Source organism: Ceratotherium simum, chromosome 14 (assembly GCF_057802395.1).
Source record: "Ceratotherium simum simum isolate JZ-2026a chromosome 14, ASM5780239v1, whole genome shotgun sequence".
Classification (NCBI taxonomy): domain Eukaryota; kingdom Metazoa; phylum Chordata; class Mammalia; order Perissodactyla; family Rhinocerotidae; genus Ceratotherium; species Ceratotherium simum.
Window position 1 is genome coordinate 6,132,637 of NC_141913.1, and position 19,361 is coordinate 6,151,997.

General features: G+C 39.7%; 2 protein-coding genes across 6 annotated transcripts in view; one reads left to right on the forward strand and one right to left on the reverse strand.

The window, feature by feature from the left end:
• Positions 1-4,783, reverse strand: part of RNMT (RNA guanine-7 methyltransferase) — a 30,297-nt gene extending 25,514 nt beyond the window's left edge. The window contains exons 1-2 of one of the 2 annotated variants that reach the window (XM_087438919.1): positions 4,713-4,782; positions 1,172-1,633 (exon numbers count right to left, since the gene is read on the reverse strand). In XM_087438919.1, the coding sequence (XP_087295045.1) occupies positions 1,172-1,591 (420 nt within the window). In that variant the 5' untranslated portion in view covers positions 1,592-1,633; positions 4,713-4,782. Of the gene's footprint in view, positions 1-1,171; positions 1,634-4,712 lie in introns of both variants that reach the window. The other variant, XM_087438920.1, reaches the window with a different exon arrangement.
• Positions 4,784-4,843: 60 nt separating this feature from the next.
• The window catches only part of MIMS1 (mitochondrial inner membrane scaffold 1), a 35,071-nt gene continuing 20,553 nt past the window's right edge, over positions 4,844-19,361 (forward strand). Inside the window, exon 1 of one of the 4 annotated variants that reach the window (XM_087438924.1) lies at positions 4,844-5,112. The gene's annotated coding sequence lies outside the window, so the exon portion shown is untranslated. The remainder of the gene's footprint in view (positions 5,113-19,361) is intronic. The other 3 variants (XM_087438925.1, XM_087438923.1, XM_004421071.3) reach the window with 3 other exon arrangements.

Consider the following 19,361-nt stretch of genomic DNA (forward strand, 5'->3'; position numbering starts at 1 on the left):
TTCATCTTGATCTTTCATCTATATAATTTCAGCGCCAATGTCTTAATAAAACCAGTATTCTTTCAGAGTTCTGATCTAGTCAACACAATAAATGTCAGTCCATGGATGGGGTTCCTATAAGAGAATAAAATGGGAATAAATTATATTTATTATATTATTACAAAATTGTGAGCATTAAATGAGATAATATATACAAAGGGATTAGAACGCAACAGGCAGTGTCAGTGATTTCTATTATTATTTGCTATTAATCTAACTCAACAGTTTTAATTTGTGCTCCCTACCTAAGACCCTAAGCATTCCGTAAAAACGCCATGGTAGGTAAAGGGCTTCACATTCCCCTACTTCCATGTTCAATCAAAGTGCTTCATCTTTTACCTATTTTACATATTAGGTTTAAATTTAAGATTTTCATTTGAAAAAACAGTTCTGCTGCTAGTAAAAGTTTAAAATCTACATTTATAAATCAAGCTCCTCTCTTACAAGGATTCACACTCCACCAATGACAAATGCCGGGCCTATCTGTCACTTTCCTCTTCAGGGCTGACAGCAGAATTTTAGTCACTCATTGAAGTAATCTTTCCCTCCGAATTCACATTCTGCCTCAGATTCCTTCACAATATGGTATTCCCAGATGAAAATGACTTGCTATCATTTGCCCTATAATATCCCTGCTAAATATCAGGCTTTTGCATCCAATTAGCTAAAACTGTAACTACCCCAATAAGAAGCTGGGACCAATATAGTTTAAGGAATTACACTGACAAAAGAATGTAAAGCTGGGTATGATTTTGAAATTCAACATTTTAAGTGATAATCTCAATCACTTCAGACACAAAAAGAGAGAAAAATAAAAAGGAAAAAAGGTAAATCATCTGGACCTTATATTCTGTCTTTTTTAAAAAACCAAGAAAAAGCAAACTATAAAAACTAGCTTTCAAGTTTCTAGTCAAATAAGAGTTCTGAAAGAACATAAAAATTATCTCATTAGAAGTTTCATCTAAAAAATAACTAAATTACAAGAGTTAAAAGCCTACTCTAAGAGGTGGTATCTATTAAAAATAGAACATTCTTAAGTTAGTAAGATTATGTGAAAACAGTACTATTTCACAGCTGCTCCACATCTCAACTGACAATCCAACATTAATAAAAGAAAATACATTGAACATACTTTTTGCTTTTCAGGAACATCCTCAAGTTCTATTTTTCTCTTTTTCTGAGTGCCATCTCCAGTAGAAGGTTCATCTTTTGGAAAATCATCAGTTTCCATTCTTCTTTTCCTTGAAATGCCTTCATCATCACCAGAACCTTTTTCCTCTGGGACAATTTCAGCATCAAGTTTTCTTTTCTTGGACAGAGTGTCTTCCCCACAACTAGAACTTTCCTTTACAAGATCATCTTCAAACTCCATTTTTCTCTTTTTTGGTGTGTCTACTTGCCCACAAGTAGGAGCCTTTTCAGAAAGCCCAGTCCCAGGAGCACTTGTGTTTTCACTACTACTGAATGAAGACTCTGTTTCCAAATCTATGGATGCTTTTGCCTCTTCAAGAGAGATCTTTTCACATTCCTCTGCTTTTGCAGAATTTTCCATTTTTGATTACTTAAATAGATGGTAAAACTTCATGAACTAACACTGGAATAGCAAAAATTTGATATTATTTGTAAACACTAATGCTGAGACTTTAAAATAATTTTAACCAGGAACTAGCCATTTAATTTCAGTGATCAACTAGGAGTTTTAAAAAATCTCATTATAGAGAGAATATTGAAAATAATGTTAGTTGATATATCTTTACATATGAATCTTTGAATATGCTAATATGGAAGTACTACTTATAATCCCCAAACACTTTTAGGATCTTATCCATAAAAGTCACTATTGGCATTAAATCTGATAAATGAAGTGGGGGTATTACAAAAGTATGGGTTCCATTTCTATCTGATCCTTACTCTATAGCCTTGGCTCCCAAATTGTGTGCTGGGCACTGTAACGAACTCATACAGACACAGCAGGATATTTTAAAATGTTAAGGGAAACAGTGATATCTGACATCTGGAAGATATCACAGATTCAGCTTCAAGTAGAGCACAGCTACAACTGCGGAGACTGCGCTACATTCCTTTCAATGACATCAGAACTTTGTGAAGCTGAGATTTTCATGGTACCACAGAAAATCAAGGTGAAACAGGAAATGAAGGTGGCAGTGTCAAATCTGATTTCAAGGCTTGAGAAGCTGTACAGTACCCAACAGGTGTACACATTCCATAGTAAGCACTTGAGGTTAACTAAGAATTAAACAAATATTTTTTTCTTTCAATTTGTGTATCATTTTTTAAATAAAGTTGTTAGGACATAAATACTTATTAAATTCTTTGGACCAAACTACTTAATAAGGGTAACCTTAGGTTTTTTTGGCTAGAGACACTAAGGGCATCAAGTTCCCAGACTTGTCTGGGAACCTACAGTTGACTTCTGAAATCCTTATTTCACAACGGGTGTCAGAATTACATAGAAAGTGAAGAAAGTAGAAATGGCTTTGGATATGAAGTTTCAAGACCCACCCTGCAACTTAATGACCATTAGGTCTCTTTCAAATGTTCTTAGGCCTATGCATAAAACCGGAGAGGGAGAGAAATAAGTGAACTATCTATTGGACAGGAATCAAGTAAGTCATTCAACAAATTTACTGAACTCCTACTACAGAGGAGCTCAATGAGGCACTGTGTGAATCAGTCTTCAAGAAGCTGACAGCTTATATACCACTACTAAAATGTCAGGCTGTGGGGCCGGCCTGGCCTGGTGGTAGCGGTTAAGTTCACCGGCTCTGCTTTGGTGGCCTGGGTTCATGGGTTTGGATCCTGCGCACGGACCTACGCTGTTCATCAAGCCATGCTGCCAGGGGCTCCCACATGGAGCAACTGGAAGGATGCACAACTATGACATACGGCTATCTGCTGGGGCTTTGAGGAGAAAAAAAAGGAAAAAAGGAGGAAGACTGTCAACAGATGTTAGCTCGGGGCCAATTTTTCTCAAAAGGAAGAAAAAATAATGTTAGGCTGTAAGCCTAATCAAACGAAGAAGGGAGAGCAAAAGTCTCAAAATCAAATTCAGAACTTGAAAGTTATGAAGAGGGCCGGCCCAGTGGCTTAGTGGTTAAGTGCATGCGCTCTGCTACTGGCGGCCCGGGATCGAATCCGAGCGCACACCGACGCATTGCCTCTCTGGCCATGCTGAGGCCACGACCCACATACAGCAACTAGAAGGATGTGCAACTATGACACACAACTATCTACTGGGGCTTTGGGGGAAAAAAAAAAAAGAGAAGGATTGGCAATAGATGTTAGCTCAGAGCCGGTCTTCCTCAGCAAAAAGAGAAGGATTAGCACAGATGTTAGCTCAGGTCTGATCTCCCTCACATAAAAAAAAAAAAAAAAAAAAAAAAAAATTGTGAAGAGGTGGAAAAAAAGTCTTTTGAGTAAAGAAATACAATAAGAAGTAAAGTTGATTGAAGGAATGAGTAAAAACAAGTCAATATAAACCGGGAAGGATTTCAAGGGATATTAGCTTTCACTACCCAAGGTTTGAGGTACAAAATACCAAAAACGTGCCAAAGTAGGAAGAACTGAATCAGATGGGGGAAAAAAATCACCCAGAAATGTAATTTTCAGAATAACTACTTAAAATGATTATCTAGTAAAACCGGCCACGGAATTATCAAATCCCTATCTTCTCCCTGCCATTTATTTCCTAATAAGGAAATAGAAATTGGTTTTAAATTCAAATAAACCAACGTGATTTACCATCTTTAGCTGTAATTATCGCCTAAAATTAGTATTGGGAATAAGACTGAATTTATACAGGCAACTCTATTTCCACAGATGAGATATCATAAAAACATAATCAATTTAGTCAAGATAAATGACACAAAATTCCAAACGACTGCAGAAATGGGTAAGAATATTTGAAACAGAGCGTCCAAGTGGAATAACGAATAAACTCCAAAAGCAAGAGAGGTGCCCCTCAAAACCCTCGAGGAAGGAGTTCAGGGTAAAAACTGAACTGACACAAACGGATATGCATTAAATCACCGAAAAGGCATTTCCAACTGGCTTTCCAGGCACACCTCTGAGGCAAGCCACATCTCCCTCATTTCAGTCCCTCAGAGAACGACAGAGCAGGGCGCCAAGGCCGCCGGGCTTCAGCTCAAGCCCGGTAAGCTCTACGGCCCGACCCGCCAGCTAGACAGGGTCAACTCGGGGGGCCCAGGAGGACCCAAGAGAGGCGAGAAGGGAATTCTTCAGCCAAGTTCACCCTCTTCAGTCACGGGCGCGGCCTAGCTCTAAACCTCCGGCTCAGGTTTCCGTTCCGCCGCTCAGGACATTACAGGCGCTTCTTCTGATCCGACACCCCCTCCCAGCCCGTCCCTCAGCGCGGCCCTGGGGTGCGATCTGATACAGCTCTTCGGGCTTCTCCGGACCCAAGCTAGCCCGGCCTGGAGGAGCAACAGCGCCCGCCGGCTCCCACAATAGTGCCCATCTTCATCCGGGATCAGGGCACAATAAACCCCTCGCGGCGGGTACTGACTGAGGCACAGAGCTAATGCTAAGCGAGCCTATGTCAGTAGTCGCGGTGCCCCTTCTACTTCGACGGCGGCGGAGGCCCTAAAGCCAAAGAAGAAAGGAAGGGCCAGAGTTCCAGCCGCCACACTCACCGACACAGCTACCCACGATTCTGTTTGCGGAAGCGGCGTCCCGCGCCACGCGTATGTTGATACGGCACTTCCGGGGAGTGCGTGGCTCACGTGACGCCACTCTCGGCGGAGAGTGGAGCGCCGCGCGACTTTCGCGCCGGAACTACGAGTCCCGTAGTGCCGCGCGCGGCTGCGTGGTGTGGGACGCGCCGAGGGGACACGCGCGGTCGCGAGCACGTTGTAGTGGGCGCGGCTGGCGGGGCCCAGGGTAGGGGCGAGCCTCCGCGTGAACCCCACGGGTTCCGGAACGCTGACCCACGCTCCCCGCGGTCGCTCTGCTGAGTGACCCCACCGTGGCATCTGAGGAGCTGTCGTTCGTCCTGTGCGGCGGGAAGCAGCGGCGGCCTCCACGTTTTAGGAGGTAACCTGGGCCCAGGACCTCTAAGGGGCAGCGAGAGGGGTCGAGAGGGCACCTTCAGCCCGGTGCCCGTTGGGGAGCGGACCCGGGGCGCGAACTCGACAACTGCCCGGCGCACACCGCTCCTCGGCTTGTGGCGGGGGATTCCCCCTGCGGGGCCGGGATCATCCGCGCTAGCCCGCTCCACTACCCACGGCGGTCGAAAGAGGTCCCCCTACTCTTCTCTGTCGCTCCAGTGTCCTGGCAAATCCTGCATTTAGGACTGTTTTTCAGTTTTCTGCTCTAACCCTTCATCCTCTGTTCTTCCCTTCCTCGGAACCCAGCTGAGGAGGGGCCTGGGAGCCCCGCCCTCGGAGTTGTTTTAAAAACGAGCAGCATCTTACTTCTCCGTAGGGACTGGCAGGTCATTCCTTACCGCCATATTTGGGAAGGTGTGCCATTCTCGGTTCTTCTCTGTCAGATTCTGGAGAAGGGGCAGCTCATACCTATTCTTGAGAAACGCCTCAAGGTGTAGTATTCTATGTTGGCCAGACTTTGGTATGGGATGGTCGGGGGAGACAACACAGTTTCTTTGTCTGTCCCCCCGGATTTCCACCGGAGAATCGAAGGCACCTACTATGAAACTCGAAAGCTCCGTAGTTCAGGGCTTTCAACCCCGAGATTAGGGTCAAAACTGTACCTGTGGACTAAGGTTATTGATGCGTGCACATAATATTAACGTTGTTGTGCCTCAGCACCTCCCCACCTTAAGAGTGTAAAAACGTGCTCAGATTTACAATCTATCTTGAATTATTCTTTACGAAAATTGATCCCTTAAAAGCAGCTTTGAAAATGTGTTTTACTAGCCTGCCTACTTGTCGGTAGGCACAGTTATATTAATGAGTAGACTTTGCTTTGGGGAAGGCACCGTTTGCAGCATGTCCTTGACAACGAGTCACTTCTAAATTGTGGATATTAACCTTTCTGAGATTGTTGACCTCTTATAAACTTTGAACCAAGAGTGAGGTCTGTTTTGAACAAATGAGGATGAGCCATCCATTTCAGAGGACTGTGCTTGTATTTTTTATTATATGCAGTGAGCTAGGTTGAAAATTAACTTCGGTTTATGAATATGGACAACTGCAAAGGACCTATAGGTCCTAGAGATTGAACGCGCTATTTACATATCTAGGCCTTAAAACTAGGCAATTACATAGCCCTTATTTGCTGGTTCTAATGCTCAAGTTTCTCGAGATAATTGCTGTTGTAATTTTAGGGAAAATGAGTATAATTTTGACTTTTTAAGAAATTTTCTCATTAGATTAAAAGCCTCTTAAGTATGTGTTTATACAAACTTCACTATGAATTGATGTTGTGCGTGAGATACATGGAGATCACATTTTATAGTTTTTATAAAACTTAACTGGATATCATGGAAATTGGGTTGAGAATAGAGGAAGAATTCTTGAAAGTAGTAGTAATGGAGGGAGTAAATGGGCCAGATAAAAATGTTTTAAAAGTTATAATTGTTGTTATTTTCCCCCGTTATTGCCTGAGTAATATCTGGTTTTCTGGAAATTGAATTAAAATAATAGCTAATATTTTAGTACATCCTGTGTGCCAGACTAAGTGCTTTACACATTTGAACTCATTTAATTCTTACCTAATCCAGTGAGGTAGTTGTGATTATTTTTGTTTTGTAGGTGAGGGTTAAGTACCTTGGCCAAGGTCATGCAACTGGGAGGTAGTGGAACTAGGGTTTGGATCCCAGCATTCTGGCTCCAGAGACCATACTCGATGCTAATGGTGAAACAGTGTCTGCTGGAAAACCAGGCTCAGAACTGGAAGTTGGCTGGCACATAGTAGATTTTCAAAAAATGTTTTGATACTTCTTCATGCTTGGGTTATTATGTTCAAAGAGAAAATAGCTGGATTGGGATGTTATCTTGCTAGAATATGAGCTCCATCAAGACAGGATTATCTTTTTGTTCAGGGGTTTAACCCAGGTGCCTTAAACAGTGCCTGACACATAGTGAGTGCTTATTGAATTAATGAATCGCCAAGAAAAGTTTAAAAAAATCCATTTGTTTTAAAGGACAGAAAGGATTTATCTCAATCCATTTATAAGATTTCTTCATGTGCTGTTTTGATTATTTGGCCCGTTATTCATCCACTCACTCAGCCCGGTTTAGATTCCTCCTGGTTTGGATTCTACTTTGTCAGAGAAAATGAAGTACTAACTTGTAAGTTTTCTGGTCAGAGTCAAGGCAAGCAACAGATTCAGTAGATACATACCATCCATCTTTTTAAGTCATTGCTTCTCAAAGTGAGAGCACTCTGAGGTGTAATTTTAAAGTATGATTTCTGTTGTAGAGTTGAAGATCACATTTTTGAAACATAAAAATAGTTTTTAAAATGTAGGTACAATGTTATAGCTTCCTAAGAATGGTATTCTCCTCGTGTTCTCCAAGGTAGGAGAGAGAGATGGTTTTATAGAAGGTTTGTTTCTCCAAACAGTATTGGCTGAAGAACTTTTCCTCCCATCCACTCTCCAGAGTGTCCCTACTGAAATTTTACTGCCTTTTTGGAACATGTGAGATATTCTTGTTTAAAAAGTTTTTCCTATGGTTGAAAGTAGCATTTGGTTGAGAAATCAGTAAGTTTATTATGTGTGATGGTTAGTTTTGTATGTCACCTTGGCTAGGCCATAGTACCTAGTTATTTATTCAAACACTAATCGAGGTGTTACTGTGATAGTATTTTGAAGATGTGGTTAACATCTACCATCAATTGACTTTAAATAAAGGAGATTACCCTCAGTAATGTGGGTGGGCCTCATCCAATCAATTGAAGGCCTAAATTTCAAACAGAAGTGTCTCAAGAAGAAAAAATTCTTCCTCAAGACTGCAACATTGATTCTTACCTGAGTTTCTGGCTGGCAAATCTCCCTACACATTTCAGAGTTGCTGGCCTCACAAGTGTGTGAGCCAGTTCCTTAAAATAAATCTCTATCTATTTAGATAGAAATAATCTAATAGGGCCTGCCCAGTGGCTTGGCGGTTAAGTGCGCACGCTCCGCTCCTGGCGGCCTGGGTTCGGATCCCAGGCGCGCACCGACGCACCGCTTCTCCAGCCATGCTGGGGCCGAGTCCCACATGCAGCGACTGGAAGGATGTGCAGCTGTGGCATGCGGCTGTCTACTGGGGCTTTGGGGAGAAAAATCCTTGGGGAAGGATTGGCGGTGGATGTTAGCTCAGAGCTCGCTGGTCTTCCTCAGCAAAAAGAGGAGGATTGGCATGGATGTTAGCTCAGGGCTGATCTTCCTCACACAAAAAAATAAAAAAATAAAAAACATTAAAAAAAAGAAATAATCTAATAAGAGATTTCTAATAGATAGAAATATCTTTATCTAGATGTAGATAGATAAACCTAAAGATAGATAGATATAGATAGACGTATATATTTTTTCCTATTGGTTCTGTATCTCTGGAGAATCCTGTCTGATTCACATTTTGGTACTGAGAGTGGCTCTGGAGGAAGAGAATCTTAAGGATGCGTTTTCTGAATTAGTTATGGCGTTCTGAAATTGGTTCCTTAATCTGATTAGTTTTAAAGGAACTAATAACTATTTCCAGTGGTAAAGAGGGCACTGATACTCCACAGTGTGATGTGGCCATAGAGATATGCAAAAATATCACTGTTGGATACTCCTACTCAAATGCTTATAAAAGACAACGTTCTGGATGATCATGTATTTGATGACTTAAAATATTTTTTGTCAAATTAACAAGTGTAATGAGACTGACTGGTTGCTCCTAACTGCTGGAGAAAGTGGGGAAAGAAAAAGATGAGCTCAGGTCTTCAAATTCCCAGCTCAAGCTCTGCATAAATGACCTGGAAGTTCCTGTGTCTGCCTAAAGAAACTCTTTTCTTCTGCAGATGCAGCGCTGAGATTACTGAAAACCAAACCCAGAGTCTACAAAGTGGCTGAATTACAATGCAAAATGAATTCCCAATCTAACAAGATGTCTGCTGTTAAAATGAGGGCATTGATTGGGAAGGAATGAGATCCTTAAATTTGGAATGGGGTACTGAACCCCAAATTTTGATCAGCCTTCTTTACCAATAGAAGCAGTGCTTCCACTCCTGTGTGAGGAGGTTAACCCTGCTTTGCCTGGAGAACCTGTAATGGCCTTCCCTGAAGTAATTGCCTTGTAAGACATTGCTGATTCCCCTTAGGAACTACCCTTACCACCCTTCTTTGCTTCTAGCCCTATAATTAGACTCAAGTCCCAGCAGGCCCTCCAGGGTCAGCTACACAGTGGGACCCATGAGGAGGTATGCTACACTCTTAAAAAACTGCATGATTTTTTTCAATTTATAGAGGTAGAAATCTGGGGGATAGGTGTGGGAATGGATATTACGGGGTGGGATAATAGTGGAAGGAATATAAAGTTGGATCAGGCCAAATTTATTGATATAGGACCACTAACAAAGATTCTGGATTCACTGTTATAGCTTAAGGGGTTAGAAAGGGCTCTGACTGGTTAGTTGGTTGGCTGAAGCAGGGACCAAAAGGTGATCTACGCTAAATGAAGTTAAAATGTGAGACCTGCCTTGGTACACTGTAGAGGAAGGGATCCAAAGACGTAGCAAGGTTGGAATGGATTTATCATGTACCACCAGGTCACCCAGAGGGTCCAGAGGAGATACCTTTCACAATGTCTGTGAGAAATAAGTTTGTGAGGAGAGCCCCAGCATCCATGAAGAGCTCTGTGATCGCTCTTCTCTGTGGGTCAGAAAGTACAGTGAGAACTGCTGCTACTGAACTAGGGATCCTTAAATGCAGTGAGGATAACTGAAAATTGGGCAGATATTGCAGAGATACCTGTTTTCTTAATGGCGTATCTGTATGCTGAACGAAAGAAACCATTGGAAAGGGCAGTTGAAGTACACGAAAGGAAATAGCAGTAGAAAAATACAAGGAAAATGTGGTTGAGCAGAGTCTTGGAAAAGACAGGAAGAGGTTAGATCTAGAACACAAGTGGAGGACTGGCCTTTGAATGGAGGTTCATTTTCTGAAGAAGGAGTTAACTGATTCTGAGATGGATGTGGATGCAGGTAACTCTGGAAGAGGGAAGGCTGAAGTTGAGAAAATTCACCACTAATAACTTAGGTTCATTTTTAAAGGGAAGAGAGTGATAGTGTCATTTAATTATTTATTCATTCAACAAATATTTATTGAGTGCCTCCTATGTGCCAGCGAGACTTTGTTTTAGGCACCTGCAGTGCAACAGTGAACAAAATAGAAAAAAAAATCTCTATACTTGTGGGACCATAAGTAGTAAGTGCAATACATAAGTAAATTATATAGGATGGTAGAAAATAAGTGCTAGGAAAAAAGAAGCAAGTAGAGCAAGATAAGGAAGACTGGGATGTGGGGCTGGAAGGGAGGGGAGGATTGGGAGCAGTGTTGCAATTTTAAATAATATGGTCAAGGTAGGCCTCACGGAGCAGGTGCTCTTTGAACAAAGGCTTGTAGGAAGTAAAGGAGTTAGCCATGCAGATATCTGGAGAAAAGACTGTTCCAAGCAGAGGGAACAGCTAGTGCAAAATTCGTAAAGCAGAAGCCTTTTTAGCATGTTGGAAGAGCTGCAAGGGGGCTACTATGCAGAGTGAGCAAGAAGACTGAGAGTAGGTGATGCGTTCAGAGAGGGAAAGGGAGGAGATTATGTAAGGCATTGTAGGCAGTTGTAAAGACTTATTATGCTCTTACTCTGAAAGAAATTGGAGAGTTTTAAACAGAGAAGAGAAATGATCTGATGTATATTATCAGCTGAAAGTAAAGTATAAGAGGCTTGAGGAAATTGGGAAAGGTGTGGTATGGCCATGGAGAGGAATGGGAGAGGAAGCTGATCAGGAACCATTGTGGGTTGTCACACAGCATTCAGAGCCTTTCTGAGATAGGATGATGTACCATCAATGTATACTGCTACTATTGACTCATTTGTGTGGTTTTTCTTAGTGCTCAGCCACCCAGATGTAGTTGTGGGAAAAACAGATGGTTAAACTGGCTTAAGGTTAGATTTTGTGGGCTGGTATTGCAGAAGGACAAAATAGTAATTCAAGTAATGCACTATAGAATCCAGGCCAGAGTGAAACCAGGAGGAGCTGTTAGATTTGAGGGAAAAAGAGGGGATGGGGTAGGGTGGAGCAGGGCCCTAGAACTAGAGGCCAGAGAGAGTAAGGGAGTGGAGGCTGGAGGTAGGAGAGGCCACAGAGAGCAGGATAGTATAGTTTCAGGACTTCCTTTGGGGAGCAATATCAGATAATTTCAAGGTCAAAGTTATGACCAGTGGAGTGAATTGCTAAAGAAGCTGGGATTTTACATGGGTCATCCAAATGGAATAATGACAAAAGTTTAGTTGAAGGAAGAATATGAGCTTGGTTTGACCAGGTCAATAGATGAGAGCATGAAAAAGGGAAACTAGAACTAATTATTGATACAGCATATGAAGTGCTAAATACTTAACATACTTTATCTCATTTAATCATCATAGATACCATAATTAATTAATCCCATTTTAGGGATGAGGGAAAAAAGCTAAGTAAAGTAGTACCAGAAAGGATTGGAAGTCCTACCTCTCTGATTACAAAGCCTACATTCTTATTGTGATGAGATAACACCTGCCAGAGCTTAAAAAGGGAGGGAGTGGAAGTAGGTGAATTCTGGGCCAGTGTTACTGTTGCAGATCACCGTGGTTTCTTGCCTTATGGAACTTAAATCCTCTGAAAAGAGATAAGATATAAACATTTTGTGTAAATGGATATATTTATGTAGTTATTTTGGAAAAATCATTGATTTTCTTTACAAGTGATACATTTGACATTTAAAACTGCTCTGGAAATCAGTGAATTATTAATGAAATTCCTTGGGAATTCACTAGGGGGCATAATTTAACCTTTTCTGAAGATTAAGAATTTAACAATGACTCCATCATTACCACATCGTTTTATGTGGCTCAATTCTGATATCAGAAAGCTCAAAAGAAGAATAGGTTGAAGGAGATGGATTATATAATAGAAATTAAATTGAAGCCATCAAATGCATTAAGGAGAAGGAAAGTAACAGCCCAGAAAGTACTACAAATAAACTTGCGTGCTTTTAGTTTTTCTAAGCAGCAAACTAAATTTGATTTGAAACAGCAGTCAAGGTGTGATTAAGAAAGAGATTGAAATAAATAAATTAGAATATTAATCTGTTGAAAGAAGAAAATTTGAATTTCTTCCTATTTGGTTATAATTGAGACTTTGTATTAGAAGCAATTCTTTTCTTCACATCCCTTTTATTATGTTTCAACCCAATGAGTTCTACATTTATTTCTTCCTCATGCCTGTACTTCAGGTTAAGGCTATACTAAATATCAGTTGTATTTGGCAAGGCCACAGTGTACTTTTTTAAAAAAAATTACGTAATAGACTTTATTTTTTAGAGGAGTTCGGGTTTACAGAAACATGGAGCAGAGATAGTACATAGAATTCTGGTATTATCCCTTGGCCCATCCACACAGTTTCCTCTGTTATTAACATCTTGTATTAGTGTGATACATTTGATGGAATTGATGAACCAGTATCGGTACATTATTAACTAATGTCCATAGTTTACATTAGTGTTCACTTTTTGTGTTGTACGGCTCTGTGGATTTTGACAAATGTATAATGACATTCATCCACTGTTACAGTATCATACAGAATAGTTTCACCGCCCTAAAAATGCCCTGTACTCCACCTGTTATCCCGTCCCTCCTCCACACTGGAGCCTCTGGAAACCGCTGATCTTTTTATTGTCTTTATAGGTTTGCCTTTTCCAGAATGTCATATAGTTGGAATCATGCAGTATATAGCTTTTTCAGACTGACTGCTTTTGCTTAGCACATACATTTAAGATTCCTGTGTCTTTTCATGGCTTGATAGCTCATTTCCTTTTATCATGAAATAGTATTCTGTTGTATAGAGATACCTCAGTTGGCTTATCTTTTCACCTATTCAAGGACTTCTTGGTTGCTTCCAGTTTTTGGCAATTATGAATAAAGCTACTATAAACGTTTGTGTGCAGGTTTTTGTTTAGACATAACTCTTCAACTCGTTTGGGTAAGTACCTAAGAGTGCTATTGCTGGATCTTATGGTAAGCCTATTTTTAGTTTTGTAGGAAACAGCCAAACTGTCTTTCAAAGTGACTGTACCATTTTGCATTCCTGCTAGCAGTGAATGAGAGTTCCTATTGCTCCACATCCTCCCCAGTATTTGGTATGGTCAGTGTTTTGGATGTTAGTCATTCTAATAGGTGTGTAGCGGTATCTCATTGTTTTAGTTTGTAACTCCCTAGTGACATATGATGTTGAGCATCTTTTCTTTCTTTTTTTTTTTTTTTTTGTTATATAATTGATATATAACATTATATTAGTTTCAGGTCTACAGCATAATGATTCAATATTTCTATATATTGTGAAATGATCACTGCAGTAAGTCTAGTTAACATCCATCACTACATATATTACAAATTTTTTTTCTTGAGAACTTTTAAGATTCACTCTGTTAGCTACTTGCAAATATACAATATAGCATTATTAACTATAGTCACCATGCTGTATATTACATCCCCGTGACTTATTTATTTTATAACTAAAAGTTTGTGCCTTTCACACCCATTTTGCTATCATGTCCTCCCTACCCCCGCCTCGTGCAACCACCAGTCTGTTCTCTGTATCTGTGGGTTCAGGTTTTTTTTTTTAGATTGCATTTATAAGTGAGATTATACAGTATTTGTCATCTTCTGTCTTACTTATTTCACTTAGCATAATCCCTTCAAGATCCATCCATGTGGTTGCAAATGGCAAGAGTTCTTTCTTTTTATGGCTGAATAATATTCCATTGTATATATACACACCACATTTTTTTTATTGATTCATCCATTGATGGACACTTAAGGTTGCTTCCATGTCTTGGCTATTATAAATAATGCTACAGTGAACATGACATATATCTTTTTGAGTTAGTTTTTTTTGTTTCTTTCAGGTAAATACCCAGAAGTAGAATTGCTGAATCATATAGTAGTTGTACTTTTAATTTTTTGAGGAATCTTCTTACTATATGCCATAGAGGCTGCACCAATTTACATTCCCACCAACAGTGCACAAGGGTTCCCTTTTCTCCACATTCTTGCCAACAGTTGTTATTTCTTGTCTTTTTGGTAATAGCCATTCTAACAGGTGTGGTGACTTGAGCATCTTTTCAGATGCTTATTTACTCTCTGTATATCTTCTTTAGTGAGGTGTCAGTTCAGATCTTTAGCCTATTTTGTAGTTGAGTTGTGTTCTTATTGTTGAGTTTAAAGAGTTCTTTGTATATTTTAGATAAAAGTCTTTTATCTGATATGTGTTTTACAAATGTTTTCTCCCAGTGTGTGGCTTATCTTTTCATTCTCTTAACTGTGTTTTTCATAGAGCAGGAGTTTTTAATTTTAATAGAGTCCACCTTACCAGTATTTTCTTTCGTGGATCATGCTGTTTGATGGTGTATCTACAAAAGTCATTGCCAAACCCAAGGTCACTTAGATTTTCTGCTAGAAATTTTATAGTTTTGCATTTATATTTAAGCCTATGATCCATTTTGAGTAAAATTTTGTGAAATGTATAAGGTCTGTGTCTAAAAAGAAAAACTCATAAATACAGAGAACAGATTGGTGGTTGCCTGAGGCGAGGGGGAGGGGAGACAGCAAAATGACTGTGAAATGTACAAACTTTCCATTGTAAAATAAATGACTCATTTTTTTTGCATGTGGATGTGTAGTTGTTTCAGCACCATTTGTTGGAAAGAGTATCCTTTCTCCATTGAATTGCCTTTGCTCCTTGCTCCTTTGTCAAGGATCAGTTGACTGTATTTGTGTGCATCTCCTCCTGGACTCTCTATTATGTTCCGTTGATCTGTGTCTTTTTCCAGTACTACACTGTCTTGATTCTTGTAGCTTTATTAGTAAGTCTGAGAGACAGGTAGTGTTAGTCTTCCAACTTTGTTTTTCAGTATTCTGTTAGCTGTTCTTGGTATTTTCCTTTCTGTATAAATTTTAGAATCAGGTTGTCTATATTTACAAAATAGCTTGCTAAAATTTTGATTGGGGTTATAATGTTGAATCTGTAGATCTTATTGGCAGAAACTGACATCTTAACAGTATTGAGTATTCCTAACCACAAACTTGGAATCTCTCTCCATTTATTTATTTTTTTTTTTTTAAAGATTTTATTTATTTTATTTTTTCCCCCCAAAGCCCCAGTAGATAGTTGTATGTCATAGCTGCACATCCTTCTAGTTGCTGTATGTGGGACTCGGCCTCAGGATGGATGGAGAAGTGGTGCCTCGATGCGCACCCGGGATCCGAACCCGGGCCATCAGCATTGCAGCGCGCGCACTTAACCACCAAGCCACAGGGCCGGCCCATCTCTCCATTTATTTAGATCTTAGATTTCTTTCATCAGTTTTATAGTTTTTCCTCATATAGATCTTGTACCTATTTTTTTTAGATTTATACCTAAGATTTTTAAATTTTGTTTTGGTTTTTCTTGGTGCTTTTATAAATGGTATTGTGTTTTTTTTTTTTTTTTTAATTTCAAATTCCTATATTTCATTGCTGGTGTATACAAAAGTAATTGACTTTTATATATTGACTTTGTATCCTGTAACCTTGCTAAACTTGCTTATTAGTTCCAGGAGTCTTTTTCTGGATTCTTTGGAACATTCTCCATAGACAGTCATGCCATCTGCAAATAAAGACAGTTTTATTTCTTCCTTTCCAGTCTATATACTTTTTTGTCTTATTGCAGTAGCTAGGACATGGAGTACGATGTTGAATAGAAGTGGTGAGAGAGGACATCCTTGTTTTGTTCCCAGTCTTAGGAGGAAGGTGTCCAGTCTCTCACTGTTAAGTATCATTTAGCTGTAGGTTTGTCGTAGATGTTCATCAGGTTGAAGAAGTTCCCCTGTCCTCTTAGTTTGCTGAGAGTTTTTAAAATCATGAATGGGTGTTGGATTTTGTCTAATGCTTTTGCTGCATTGATTCACATGATCATATGATTTTTCTTTAGCTTGTTGATATGATGTGTTACTTTGATTGATTTTCAGATGTTGAACCACTCTTGCTTATTCAGATTAAATCCCACTTGGTTGGGGTATATAATTTTTTTAAATGTTGGATTGCATTTGCTACTATTTTGTTGAAGGATTTTTACATCTGTGTTCATGAGAGATATTGATTTGTAGTTTTCCTTTCTTAGATATTTTTATCTGGTTTTCTTGTTAGAATAATGCTAGCCTCATAGAATGAGTTGGGAAGTCTTCCTTCTGCTTCCATTTTCTGGAAGAGATTGTGGAGAATTGGTGTTATTTCTCCCTTAAATGTTTGGTAGAATTCACTAGTGAAACATCTGGGCCTGGTGCTTTGTTTCTTTTGAAAAATTAGTAATTATCAATTCGATTTTTTAAATCGATATAGGGCTAGTCAGGTCATCTATATCTTCTGGTATGAGTTTTGGTAGTTTATGTTTTTCAAGGATTTGGTCCATTTCATCTAAGTTACCGTATTTGTGGGCATAGAGTTGTTCATAGTATACTTTTATTACTTTTTTAATGTCAACTGGATCAGTAGTCATGACTCCTGTTTCATTTCTGATATTGGTGGTAATTTGTGTTTTCTCTCTTGGTTAGCCTAGCTAGAAATTTATCAATTTTACTGATATTTTTCAGAGAACCAGATTTTGGTTTTATTATATTTGCTATTGTTTTCCTTTTCAATTTCATTGATATTTGCTCTGGTTTTTATTTTTTATATTTTTTTCCTGCTTGCTTTAAGGTTTCTAATGCTCTTCTTTTTCTAGTTTCCTAGGGCGATAGCTTAGCTAATTGAATTTAGATCATTTTTATTTTCCAATACGTGCATTCAATGCTATAAATTTCCCTGTAAGCACTGCTTTGTTGCATCCCACTAATTTTGATAAGTTGTATTTTCATTTACTTCAAATTTTTTTTTGGTGGGGAAGATTAGCCCTGAGCTAACATCTGTTGCTGATCCTCCTCTTTTTGCTGAGGAAGATTGGCACACCCATCTTGCTCTACTTTATATGTGAGCTGCCTGCCACCACATGGCTTGATAAGCGGTGTGTAGGTCTGTGCCTGGGATCCAAACCTGCAAACCCCAGACCACTGAAGCAGAGCGCGTGAACTTAACCGCTAGGCCACCGGGGCAGCCCCATCATTTACTTCAAAATATTTTTTAAAAATTTTTGAGTTCTTTGACTTGTGGATTATTTAGAAGTATGTTGTTTAATTTCCAGATACTTAGGGGTTTTCCAGCTATCTTTCTGTTAATGGTTTCTAGTTTAATTCGTTATAGTCTGAGAACATACTCTGCATGATTTCTGTTCTTTTAAATTTGTTCAGGTGTATTTTATGGCCCAGAATGTGGTCTATTTTGTTGAACGTTCTATATAAGCTTGAGCAGAATGTATATTCTGCTGTTGCTGAATGGAGTATTCTGTAATGTCGATTAGATCAAGCTGATTAATAGTGTGGTTTAGTTCAACTATATCCTTACTGATTTTCTGTCTGCTGGATCTATTGAGTACTGACAGAGGGGTGTTGAAGTCTCCAATTATAGGAGTGGATATGTCTATTTCTCCGTTCAGTTCTGTCAGTTTTTGTGTCATGTATTTTGATCCTCTCATTGGATGCATACATATTTAGGATTGTTATGTTTTCTTTGCATTATCATTACATTATTGTTATGAAGTAATCCTCTTTTTCAGTGATAATCAAAGAAGTTCTAAAGTCTGCTTTGTCTGAAATTAATATAGTGACTCTAGCTTTTTTTTATTAGTGTTAATGTGGTATATCTTTCTCAATCCCTTGACTTGTAACTTATTCAAGAATTTATATTTAAAATGGATATTTTTAGACAACATATAGTTGACCCCATTTTTTTTAATCCACTCTGACAATCTGTCTTTTAATTGGCATATTTAGACCATTCACTTTTAAAGTTATTACTACATTTTTGGATTAATATTTAGCATATTTGTAAATGATTTTTATTCATTGCTATTTCTCCTTTGTTTCTTTTTTCCTCTCTTTTTCAACTTTCTCTGATTTATTTATTTATTTATTTTTTTGCTGAGGAAGATCGGCCCTGAGCTAACATCTGTTGCCAGTCTTCCTCTTTTTGCTGAGGAAGATTAGCCCTGAGCTAACATCTGTGCCCATCCTCCTCCATGTTTTATGTGTATGAGATGCCACTACAGCATGGCTTGACAAGTGGTGTGTTGGTTCGTGCCCAGGATCCAAACCCATGGACCCTGGGCTGCCCAAGTGGAGCGCATGAATTCAATCACTATGCCACTGAGCCGGCCCCAGCTTTCTCTCACTTTATTTGGGAGTTTTATATGATTCTATTTTATCTCCACTTTCAGTGTACCACTTGTACTTTTTAAATAGATTTTTTAGTGGCTTTCCTAGAGTTCATAATATACCTTTTTATCTAATCTAAATCCACCTTCAAATAACACTTTAATACTTCATGTATAGAGCATCGTGGCAGAGTGAGCTTTCCCCGTAGACTCTCCCCTCTAAGATACAACAAAAAGGACATTCATATACCAACAGAGGACATTCACACAACACAAAAGACATCTGAGAGACCCACGCAGCCTTACATCTGAAGGTGGAGGTGCTGGAATCCCCGGAGGAAGTAGATGGAGGTGAGGAGAACTTCTCTCCATCCCTAAAGGCAGCAGTTCCGGGTCTGTGCAGCTCTTGGGGTGGAGGGGAGGGGCGGCCCTCCATGGGAAAACCATCACTCTCCAAGTTCTCTCACAGCCCCTGGGAAACTCCCATACGGAGGGGGCTGAACTGTTGCAGGGGTGTCTTCATCACGCTAGCACCCCAGGAGAGCAGATAGCGAGGGAAGAGTGAGAAGCACCTAGGATCAGGCAGGTGAAAGAAACAGCCCCTCCCCCCGCCCAGCGCTCCAGCGTTCCAGCACAGCCGATTGGCCAGAGTGCCCGCGGTTGTGGTGAGCTCAGAATACACAGCTCTTGACCCCCACCGAGTGGTGGCAGGTGGAAGCTGCAACCAGATATTTTGGGCATGAGGAAAAACAAACCCATGCCCTCAAACAGTATGCAAAACTATAATAGATCTCCAGAGCAGAAGAAAAATGACAAGCTCC